This window comes from Anomaloglossus baeobatrachus, chromosome 3, assembly GCF_048569485.1.
Source record: "Anomaloglossus baeobatrachus isolate aAnoBae1 chromosome 3, aAnoBae1.hap1, whole genome shotgun sequence".
Taxonomy (NCBI): Eukaryota; Metazoa; Chordata; class Amphibia; order Anura; family Aromobatidae; genus Anomaloglossus; species Anomaloglossus baeobatrachus.
The window spans coordinates 564,401,483-564,414,019 of record NC_134355.1 but is presented as its reverse complement, the minus strand read 5'-3'; the positions used below and the strand labels follow the sequence as shown (position 1 = coordinate 564,414,019).

Below are 12,537 nucleotides of genomic sequence, written 5' to 3'. Positions count from 1 at the left end.
GAAGATTGGAGGAAAGGCTGGGATAGAGCTGCCTTCTGAGAAGCTTTTGGGTGGGTTAAGGACTTGTGGGTGGAGGGTGGTGTAAAAAAATGGTACCTGGAGTGTTGTACAGTGTTTTATAATGTTTTTACATGTTTTAAATATGGTATGCATTAAAATGTTATTGTCTTTGCAGCCCGAGGACGTGCTGTTGATAACTAAGGGGGAATGTGGCGCCACTGACCTGGTCAGGCACCACTGAGTATTGCACCCACGCCTGGGTCAGTACAAACAGGTAATCCTGAAGGCTGAATAGGGTGTAGACACACAGGTACCCTTTGACAGACACACACACACACACACACACACGAAGGGGGCGTAGTCCTCGCATCTCAGTTAGTGTGGTGCTGTAGTGAAGCTGGAAGAGAGTTGTGCAGTGGCAGTCAGAGGAGAAGGAGTGGAGCAGCCGTGTCTGAAGTGTAGAGCTGAAGAGCAGAACACTGTCAGACCCTGCAGTGGCTGCTGGGGGGGGGGGGGTGTGAGAGAACATTACCACAAAGTCAGACTGAAAGACGCCTGAAGAGAGAGCAGTAGGGAGTTGAGTATAGGGACTTCTGGTAATGAATGCACACACGGGGGACAGACCCCTAGAACCAGACATCCATTTAGTGGTCTGCTAAATCCTGCAGGCAGTGGGACTAGAGGTTTCACGCCAACCAACACAGAACCCACAGCATCAGCAGCAATGAGGGGGCCCATAAGGAGGATCGAGCCTGGAGCCCTTTTATCCTTGGTCCACGCTGTCAGCAAACAGGTCAGAAAGAGGAGAACAGCAGCAGCGACTTCCCTGGGTGCACCCCGCAGTACTTTAAGTCAGGGGTGATCCGAAACAAAGGTGCTAGGAAGGAGAGTCAGCAGTCACCCCCATCTCAGCCTGAAGGATACCTGGCTCCTCCTGGTTCATCATAGCATTGCCCGGGTTGTCTCACAACTACCATCAAAAAGTGAGTAAAAACCCTGAAAGACATTCCTGGACTCTGCATTTATTCGGCGATCTGTGGTACTACGTACTTACACCCGAGCCCCTGGGGCCAACCTCACTCTCGGGAGGCCATAACACCAAACTGCATTTACCATCAGCCCCAGACTCTCGCTAAACTGCAGTGGCGGTCACCCCCTGACTGCAATTACAGAGAGTGGCGTCACGATTCCTATTGAAGTTAACCTGACCTACCTGTGGCCAGAAGATTCCCACACGTGAAGACCTGGTGACTTCATGGAGGTGGAGAGAAGTCCCTGCAGCGACTGCTACAGGTAACGGGGCTTCACACATACAGCTGCACAGTCTTTTTTTTTTCATGCCATGCAAATGTTTATTTTAATAAAAAAAAAAAAAAAAATACAATAGTTTATTACACATTTATACAATATTATATACATTTTAATGTCACAAAATACATTTGGGAGCAAAATAAAACATGTAAAATAGATGCTATAGCATGAAATATACCTGGGGTCATAATGTCCTGCCAATGTAGAAATAAAAAGCCACAGCAACCAATTTACAATACTGCGGAAATTTTTTTTTTGCCCCTGCTAATCAGTAATAGACACACACACACACTTTCTGCCATCCAACATAGCTAGTAATATAAGTACAAATAAACTGGAAAGGGGGGGGGGGGGTTAAACTTGCACGCAAAAAAATTCTACTCAGTCACAGAATCTAAAGTCCAGATTAATGAGGTTTGTTTTTTTTAAAAATAAAAGCAAAAAAAAAAAACAAAAACACACCTGCTTAAAATGCTGCAATTTTTTACGGAATTCACTTGCTGAAAGTGTAGTGACTTGTCATTTACTTTAGTCTTGGACATTTTTTCCCCCAACGCTGATTGAGTTCTGGCAGGAGGGATATTAGTGGCCAATTAAGTGAGAAATTCACCTGTTATACCAATAAACGGTCTAAATTTGGGTAGACATACTCTCATTACCCAATTGGAATACATTTCTTGCAGGGGTGCATAGTAGCTGAGCATTATATTCATCAAGATGAGTGTGCAAAACATCAGTCCTGATAAATCAGGGCCTACAGGAGCAGTTACTGCTCTAGGTATGTGCACTGGGTCTATATGAACTTCACTTTCAGTGCTGGTAACCCACCAGATGAGCCTAGTGGCCAGGCAATAACTCACTGATCAGCCCCAAAAAGTCTGGCTGAAAATTGTCCCAGAGTCAGCTCCAAAAGAGGTTATTTTGAAGGACTGATCGCAAATAACTAATTAGATCTAACTTGCAATTTTTCCTGTACCGATAATGAGAGCAAAGTTTTCCATGAAATTAAAAATGGACTGGCAGCTGCCCTGTATAATGTAGGGCTGACACTTAGAATTTAGTTACTTCGGTCCACTGAGAAACTTAAGTCCAACATCTTCTATGTTGCAGTTTGACAATATGTACCGGATAAGCTACATTCATCTATTTAAAATCAATGGAAATCCTAAAGAGGTCTCAGTCTGGAAAACAATACTGCTAAGTGGGAAAAGAGACGCCCTTCCTAAATAGAAATGTTATTCTGAGCAAATATCCAGACATAAAAAATAAACATGTTTCCTGAAATACTCTTAAAAACGACTGCAATAAATTAAGAAATTATTTACATATTAAGACACTGGTGCAGCTTAGCCTCTTGGAGATTACACAGAAACCGCTCCGGTGACAATCCTACGGATGTGAGTGTAGGATTTTCTTATAGTGACGCTGCTATGATGGGAAACACCGCGAGGGAGGACACATTCCTCAGTCAGTTTTCCGGTCTCGATGTTCCAGCACAGAACTGTAGCAATCACCTCGTTCCTCTCGTCTCGGCCACCAGTGATAAATATCTTATTACAACACGCAGAAATCCCGCAGCTTGCCCGTTCTTGGTTAAACTTTGTTACTAGACTCCAAGTATCATCTAGAGGGCTGTAGGAATACAATGCCTTCATGGCTCCCCCTGTAAAAAAAAAATAAAAAAATTCTATATATAAAATTTATTTGTAGTATTTAAAGAAAAAAATAACAAAAACAGCGCCACCACCTTTATCCATAGGCTGCCCGGTATGACAGCATTGAACTTTGTAGCCAATTTGTAACCTACTGATCTCAGTAATTAATGCTTATTTACTAGTTAGGCTACTTTCACACATCAGTTTCTTGGCATCAGGCACAATCCGGCGTGTGCCTAATGCAATGGATCCGGCACAGAATATGAAAAAAACGGATGCGAGTGATCAGTTTTTTGAGGGATCGGGTACACCGGATCCGTCAAAAAAAAAAAAAAAAAAAAAAGGATCCGGCACATCCGTCTTGTCCGTTTTTTTGAGACAAGAAAACGTTACAAGAGACGTTCCATCCGGCCGCCGCATTAGCCAATTACAACGGATCCGCAAAAGCCGGATGCAACGCAAGGCCATCAGGCACAATCCGGCGCTAATACAAATCAATGGGTATAAAACGGATCTGGCGCCAGATCAGTTTTATCCATTTTTTTCCGGATTGTGCCTGATGGAAAAAAACTGATGTGTGAAAGTAGCCTTAGATAGCCATATACCCAAAGGCTAACCCTGACTGGACAAGGCCACAATGAGTTGACCTGCCCACCATATTTTTCTTCCTTCCAAGTGAGCTAGGGGGAGGAACAATTTTAAAAACCATGTTATAAAATGATAAAACAACTCACCAACAACATAGATGTGATCGTGGAAGCTTACAGCATTAATACATTTTGCTTCAACCGGCATTGGACGCTTTATACTCCACTTGTTGGTGGCGGGGTCATAGCACTGGGTTTTATCTGTGGCCAGTCTCCCATTGGGTCCACCCCCAATAACATACAGCTTGTTGTGGAGACTCGCTGTAGCAAATGAACTCACACTGATTATTAATGGAGCCACCTGTCAGAAAACAAATGAGAGTAAATTGAAATTTCTATAGACTATAAGATCTTAGGCTGGATTGACATCAGCATTTTTCTGCTGGTCGGCAGAAAAATGCAAAACGCATGTTGCTGGATCCGTTGTCAGCTCAATGCAATGTCAATGGACTTGCGGCCACATGCGTTTGCATGCGCCTATGTCAGGATCAGGTGATTTGCAGTTTTTTACCATGTTGCAAAAACGCAACATGTAGCATTTTTTGCCTCCGTCCAAAAACTGCAGCTCACCGGATCCTGTACATTGCAGCAGTAGCTGCAATGTATTTCAATGGTTGCCGGTTCCGGTTTTAACACTTGCGGTTGTATGCGGCTGGATGGTTCCTTTTTGCCATAATAAACATGGTCTGAAACACATTAGTTATCTTTTAAAATCTTCCAAATCTTTATTTTCAATTAAATTCTATAATATATAATATCTATTGATATATTTATTAAGAAATATATATATATACATGTGTGTGTATATATATATATATATATATATGTATATATATATCTCTATATATCTATATTTAGATTTCACAATATATCTATCATTATTCATCTATCTTTATCTATCTATAGCAAGCTAACAATGTCGGTCAATCTCTATCTCTGTCAGTCGGTCTCTCTCGGTCTCTATTCTCTCTCTATCGGTCGGTCTCTCCCTCTCTCTCTGTCTCTATCTCTCTCTCTGTCCATGTCGGTCTATCCATCCCACCCCCTCTCTCATGCTCACCGATCTCCGGGCCACCGGCGCGGCGCTGCACGGCGTTCACACTGTGGCGGCTTCTCCTCTTTTGAAAAAGCCGTCCGCTCATTATTCAATCTCGTATTCCCTGCTTTCCCCACCCACCGGCGCCTATTGTGACGCCCTGGACTAGCCAGGTAGTCACAAACACAACATCTCACACACCCCCTCCCCTGGTTAGGCAACAACAGTCAAACAAAATCCTTGTTGCCGTCCTCCAAGCTTGATGTCCACACCAGGTGGGGCAGAGCCAGGCAGTTGGCCCCACCCACCGAGGAGTTCACAGGCCTGGAGGCGGGAAAAATAGTCAGTTCAGTTGAGATTAGTTTAGTGGAGGAGTGGAGTTTTAAGTTTGGAGTTGAAAGGGTTATAACCCTTGACTTTATCTATTTTTCACCATCTTATTGAGGGTCCATTGAGGGACATTACAGGGTCAGCCACCGCCGAGTGGGGGCGCCATTTTTGTAGTTATCAGGGTGCCGACCCCCGCGGTAGGTAGTGGACAGGAGGGAGGGCTATAGTAAAGGGTGAGCATCTTACCTTCCTCCCTTTATTTTTCCCTTTTGAAATATTTTGCACAAGGGTTGTGGATTTTAATAAGTAATAATAAAACATAATTTTTTAAGGGTTATATATAGTTTGTTATGCAACACTCCCTTTTTCATATTCACCTTCCATGATTAACCTGTAAGTTACAGTAAATAAACACACACATCCAAAAAATCCTTTATTTGTAATAAAAGACAAACAGCAACCTCTTTCACCATTTTAATAAAATCCCCAAATACCCCTCCATGTCCGACGTAATCCACAGCGGTCCCACGACGCTTTCAGCTTTACTACATCGGAAGCTGACAGAGAGCGGCACAGACCACGACCGCTCTCTGTGAGCTCCCCGCAGCGACTGAAGTGAGTCACGCTATCAGCGATGGCATCACTCAGGTTACCCGCGGCCACAGATCTCAGCGGGAGGACTTCAGCTGTGGCCGCGGGTAACCTCAGTGACGGCACCGCTGATCGCGCGGCTCACTGCAGTCACTCAGGGGATTTGCTGTCACCAATGAGAGCTTCACCGGTGACCGAAAATCAGGCCATGCCACACAGACAGAGCCGCGGGATGACAATGAAGTGGTGTGAAGTTCATCCGACTTCATTCTGATCGTGCGGCTCTGTCTGTGTCTGCTGTCAGCGGCCATTCAGCTCTGCTACATCGCTCTGTCTGTGTCTGCTGTCAGCGGCCATGTAGCAAAGCTGAATGGCAGATGACATAGAAAAAACGGATCCGTCAAAACTAAGCAAAAAAACAGCACCCAAACGCATGCAAACGCAAGTGAATGGTCCGTTTTTATGCTGGAGCTGGTAGACGGACCCAGTTAAAAAACATTCAGGCCACTTGCGGTGGCTTGCGTTGTACTCCACAAAAAACGGATCTAGTAACATGCAGTTTGCGTTTTTTGCCTTAAGGCAAAAAAACCACTGATGTGAAACCAGCCTTATTCACAAGGAGAATTTTTACTGTTTTTTTTTTCTGTACAGAAAACCATAGCATTTTACAGAAGCAGGAACATAAATGAGATTTATAAAATCTTATTCACATGGTGTATTTATTTATTTTTATTTTTTTGGGGTGAGGTACTTTTGAGCTGCGGTACATTTTTGCTTTAAAACCACAGCGTATTCATTTTTTTTTACAGTTATTTAGCTGAGTTTTTTACCCATACAATTAAATGCATAAAAAAAAACTCCGAATATCATGTGCAATGTATGCAGCTTTTTTCCAGCCAACATTGTTTTTCATGTTATATATTCCAAAGTTATTTTTTTACATGCAATTTCTATTTGTGTTTTCCATGCATAGAACTCGTACCTTTTATGACCACATCCACGTATTTTTGTGGACTTAGTGGTTCACACCATTATAAGTAGACACCCAATTTTTATCCAAGTCGATGGAAATCTATGGGCCCATGAAAAACATTGAGCAGAACTTGGGATGCCATCTGTGTGGTTTCATTGATTGAACGATAGACTAAGTTCACAATAGCGTATATAGAAAAAAAAAAAAGTCATCCAATTTTCATAAAGAAATAAAAAACACAGAATGGACATTTTTCCTTCTGTATTATCTGCCAATCACATACTGTATGGCATCAATTTATATTTATCAGCACTAGTTATTACAATTGCAAAACAAATACAGTTTCCTATGCTAAAGAATTGAATGTGTTCTTTAGGCCTCCTTCACACGTCAGTGATTTTAGTACGTATGTTGCTGTTTTTACATGTACCGGAATCATGGACATACGCAGACCCATTAAAATCAATGGATCTGTGCACACATCAGTGATTTCTCACTGACCGTGTTTCCATGCGGTGCACACAAGTGTCCATGTGTTCCGCAGGCAGACAACTCCATTTTTTTCGGGCATCACTAAGGCTATGTCCGCACGTTGCTTTTTACCTGCTTTTTTGCTGCTTTTTCAACTGCAGCGTTTAATGCCAAAATGGTTGTGTTCTGCTTTTCAAGCAAAGTCTATGGGAATTTGGGTTTCTTGTCCGCACTATGCAGTTAAAACTGCAGCCTTTTTGTTGCAGAACTTTGGTCAAAAACTCAGCTTTGCAGTGCAAAACCCAAATGGCAAAAACAATTGACATGTCAATAGACTTTGCTTGAAAAGCAGAACACAACCATTTTGGCATTAAACGCTGCAGTTGAAAAAGCAGCAAAAAAGCAGGTAAAAAGCAGGTAAAAAGCAACGTGCGGACATAGCCTAATGTCACACGGACCACACAGTGATGTGATCCGTGAAACACGTACCAGAGAAAAAACGTGCCTGTGAAACAAAATTATTTTTATACTCACCTGTCTCCAGCCGCTGCTGTCTCCTGCTTCCAGGACAACTAATTATGCTCATGAATATTCATTGCACCACGACCCAGAAGTAACAGCAGCAGGCAGACAGCGGTGGCCGGAGATAGCAGCGTGGGAGATATCAGCACCCTATAGTGCCTGATCTCCATGTGCTATCACAGATAGCACACGGAGATAACACATGTACCAAAATCACAGCACACAGAGGGCCAAATGCATATTTAACACGTCAGTGAAAAACCTGTGTGTTTTTGACTGAGGTGTGAAAAAGGCCTAAAGCTTTGATGCAATACGGATGATTCGTACAGGATCAGTTTTAGCTTTTTTGGCACCTATGGACTTGAATGGGAAACTTTAATTTCAATTACGTAAGATTAGTGCAAGCTTCAGGGCTGGTTTGTTTTTCACAGACATTTTATCTATATGAAAAAAATAATCATCTAAACTGCCCTATTGAAGAACATTGGAGCACTGTCAGGTTTTTTTCAGGGGCAGCACTTAGACCGAGAAGATGGTCTTGTGAATGTAGCGGAGCGACACCATTGCTGTTCACACAAAAACTACCTACAGTTTTTACTGATCAGAATTGCATTAAAATTACACTGTGTGATCTTGCCTGTAGCATAAAGATGGAGAACTCACAATATTCTGCAGCTGTTGCTCAATGTGAGTGGCCAGAGTTTCAGCCATGAAGGAAGCCGCACCACGCCATCTTACCCTAAAGGCCGCTTTACACGCTGCGACATCGCTAGCGTTTGCTAGCGATGTCGAGTGCGATAGCACCCTGCCACGTGGTACGTGCGATATGTGTGGATCGTACATACCTTGTCAGCGACATCGCTGTGACTTTTTAGCCTTAAATAGTATAAAACCGCTATAATTATATGAAATATAACTATTTTGTTATGATTTCAATAATTATATATGTTTTTCTTTTTTTTTCCTTTTTTTCATTGCGTTTGACTGTTTAAACTTCATTTAGCAGTGTTACATAGTTACTAAGGTTGAAAAAAGACCTAGGTCCATCTAGTTCAACCTTCCTCCACCAGTTCTACATTTGGTCACTAAGTCATTTATAACCAACAATGTTGTGTGTAGTGAGGAAATCATCCAGCCCTTTTTTGAAAGCTGTTATAGTGTCTGCCATTATTACCTCTTGTGGTAGGGTATTCCACAGTCTGACTGCTCTAACTGTAAAGAGCCCTTTCCTATTTAGCTGTCTGAATCGCTTTTCTTCCACTCGCAGTGAGTGCCCCTGGTCCTTAGTATTGTCTTCGGAAGAAATAAGTCATGTGCCAGTCCTTTATATTGACCACACATGTATTTATGCATATAAATGAGATCTCCTCTGAGACGTCTTTTTTCTAAGCTAAACATATCTAACGTTTTTCAACCTGTCATCATATGGGAGGCCTTCCATTCCTTGTAGTAGTCTAGTTGCCCGTCTTTGAACTGACTCTAACTTCTGAATGTCCTTTTTAAAATGTGGAGCCCAAAACTGAATCCCATATTCCAGATGTGGCCTTACAAGTGATTTATAGAGGGGTAACAGTGTCTTAATGTTCAAAACGCATCTGTCTAAACGCAATGGAAAAGCATGTAAAAAGCGCTAAAAACGCGGCTAAAATGCGCTAAAAACGCACGCGTATTTACCGCGATTTAGTGGTCAAAAGCAACTTTGGCAAAAGCAATTTCTGCCAAAGGATGTGTTTAGAACTGCAACTAGGATGAAACAAAGTGCGGACATAGCCTTATACTAAGTAGAATCTATAAATATAGATCTTTAGACCTCATTTGTTCAAACTTTCCAAAAAGAAAAACTGTCTATTTTGCCCATAAGAACCAATCAGAACTCCGCTTTAATTTTGTGAACAGCTGTGGCAAAATAAAAGCTGCATCATAATTGGTCGCTATGGGCAAAACACAGAATTTGTTTTTAGCCAGTTTTGGTATATTTTCCTTTATAGTCCTACCTGGAACATTAACTCACACCCAAACAGACTGTCCTGACTACAACTTAGCTGAATGGTTTACAGATACAAAACAGAAAAGTGACAGCCAACCGTCATGTCATACTGCCTTATTATTAGCCTCCAGGGCTTTTAAAAGGTTAATGACCCCATTACATCACTGTGACACAGTTGGATCTTGACGTTTGTTTGCCGTATCCCAGCAGTGACAGATTTGCCGAGGTCTTCAGATGACTGTACTTCTGTATACTCAAACCAGCGATGCATGAACAGCAAACATCACCACAGATAATAATAGGCGCTGTAAAAGCAATGAATGTGTGTACATAATTGCATAATACTGGCACCTGTTCATGTCCGAAGCACCAATGCCGTGCCCATGTTTTATCATTGCCTCTTACAGATAAATGGGGGAAGGGCGGCTGTAATTATTTAAGATGGCAAGTTAAGTATTGTGCCCAATAGCCTGTGAACCGTTAGTACTTCCAAGCTCCATTCTACCAGCATACACTATTTTAAGACTATACTAATGCAATTAACCCTTTAAAGTTCTATGACGTATCATTACGTCTTGGAGTGTGTCAGGCTGTTTGGAGTAGGGTTCGGTTCCACTTGCGTTTTGCACGGACGACTGCAATCTGATAAAACATCGGACTGCACTCGCACCAGTGCAAAACTACAGGGCAGCGTTCATCTGAGATTGCGCTCTCATGCCATATCGGCCTGAGAAATTAATCACAGCATGCTGCGTTTCTAAGCAATTCTGAGCTCACACACCCCTGTACAAGTCTATGGGAGCGTGTGAAACATCGCGCTGCACTCGCTTTTCCTCCAGCTGCAGTGCGATGTATGCAGAGACAGGCAGCGGAGGAGAGGGAGAAAGTGCTCCGTCCCTCTTCTCCGCAGCTGTAACCCAATCGCAAGATCGGATCACAGTCACATGACCCTCAGCTGACGCTCGCACCAGAGGGCCATTAGCATATCGCTTCCAATGCTCTTACATCAGAAGCTATGCACAAGTGGAACCGTATCCATAGGCTGAGAAGCTGAGGGCGGATGCCAAGTACACTACATAGTTGTCAGCAGTCTTTAACAGCGGTATTCAGCGCTACCTCCAAATCGATCACACCTCTTAAATGCTGCTGTCACTCACCCGGAGCAGTTTGTCCACCCCTCCCCCCAACGGGGTGGGCCCCATTTGCGCAGGATGAGCTCATTGCCGGGGTGCTGACAATGGCCTTGAATCCCAGTGAGCTAATATATTACTATGATAGCGGGTGGTCGGCTGAAGACCCCATGACTATCATGTTACAGTATTTCTCCTATGATGTCCAGCCATGGAAAGGGTGGGCTTTATGAGAGACACTCATTTTTACTATACGGTATATACAGTAATACTGTATTGTTGCTGCATATAGTACAGTACAAACAAACGAATAGTTGCTGTCACAAAAAAGTGAAAAGTTAAAAAAATTGAAACAGGAAAAAAGATATAAAAATTCGAAACTCCCCTCTTTTTTCCATTTAAAAACATTAGATGTAAACAGCATATATATATATATATATATATATATATATATATATATATATATATAAAGTATTTGGCCTTCCCACATACCTAAAAGTCTGACTCTTATTAAAATACAAAAATGACTTAAATCAGTAAACATTTTTAAAGAGGGAAAAATGTAGAAATGTCAAAATTGCGTGTTTCTTTTTTTATTTTTTTTCTCTTGTTGCAGCATTGACAATGTCCCAAGTAGCGAAAGGCTTTCAATATGGCTTACTAATAGAAAACGTTGCCCTCTACATAGACGATATGCTGACGTTTTCACTGACGTGTTAAAGATGCACTATTGTGAGTTCTCCTTCATACATGTGCCATGATTTTGGCACACATGTGATCTCCGTGCGCTAGCCATGATAGAACACAGAGATCAGGTTCTTCTATACTCACCTTTCCCTGGCGCTGCTGTCTCTGGTGCTGAAGTCTCCTTGCAATCTGTGTCCAGCCACTGCTGTCTCTCCACTGCTGTTACTTCTGGGTCTGCTATGCAGTGAATATGCATGAGCATAATTAGCCGGCCTGGAAGCAGTAGACAGCAGCTGCTGAAGACAGCATAGCTGGAGACGAGTGTGTTTAAAACGCTTTTTAAATGTACGTGTTTTCTCTGGTATGTGTTACACAGATCTGTGTGAAATCAGTTATGCCAAAGAAAAATGGACATGTCTCCGTGTGGAACACACAGAAACGCATGTAGGCAGAAACACGGTCAGTGAAAAAAATCACTGATGTGAGCGCAGACCCATTGTTTTTAATTGGTCTGTGTATATCCATGATTCTGGTACATAAAAAAACTGCAACATACATACCAGAATCACTGATGTGTGAAGGGGCCATAGGGAGAGCTAATTTGACTAAAATTTTTCTTATGCCACCATCTCTCCATATTTTACACAATGCCCCCATTTGGCTCCATAGGTGTATTTTCCATAAGTTGGATAGTATATCCATGCTTTGATATGGAAAAAACTAACTGTATTTGATGTTTGGGAACAGAAAAGCATAAGTAAAATATCCCCTATATATAGTGATGGGCAGGGGCGTAACTACCGAAGTCGCAGAGATCGCCGCTGCAACCTGGCCTGGGGTTGCAGGGGGCCCGCCTGCCCCTGATTCAGATGGATGTGTGTCCGTGGGCGCTCATCTAGCTGAAATACATTGCAGTACAGAGACCCATCAGGTCCCCGCACAGCGATGTTCCGACCGCCATTGAAGGCTGTGAATATTCATTGCTCCCCTCACGCACAAACCTGGGCATGGGGAGCAGAGAATATGCTGACAACTGCCAGGGCTGTAAGTGGCTGCACATGACATTGATGTCATGCGCCGCACCACTTAAGACGCAGGTCAGTTGCTGGCATGCCAGTGTCACAGGACGACACCGGGGGAGCGCAGGGTAGGTAAGTACAATCGTTTATTTATTTTTTGTATTTACTGTGTGCGAGG

At 42.7% G+C, this 12,537-nt stretch overlaps 1 protein-coding gene across 1 annotated transcript in view; it reads right to left on the bottom strand.

Moving 5' to 3' along the window:
* Positions 1-1,399: 1,399 nt before the first annotated feature.
* KLHL6 (kelch like family member 6) overlaps positions 1,400-12,537 on the bottom strand; it is a 140,689-nt gene continuing 129,551 nt past the window's right edge. The window contains exons 6-7 of the mRNA XM_075340909.1: positions 3,701-3,914; positions 1,400-2,974 (exon numbers count right to left, since the gene is read on the bottom strand). Of these exons, the coding sequence (XP_075197024.1) occupies positions 2,673-2,974; positions 3,701-3,914 (516 nt within the window). The 3' untranslated portion in view covers positions 1,400-2,672. The remainder of the gene's footprint in view (positions 2,975-3,700; positions 3,915-12,537) is intronic.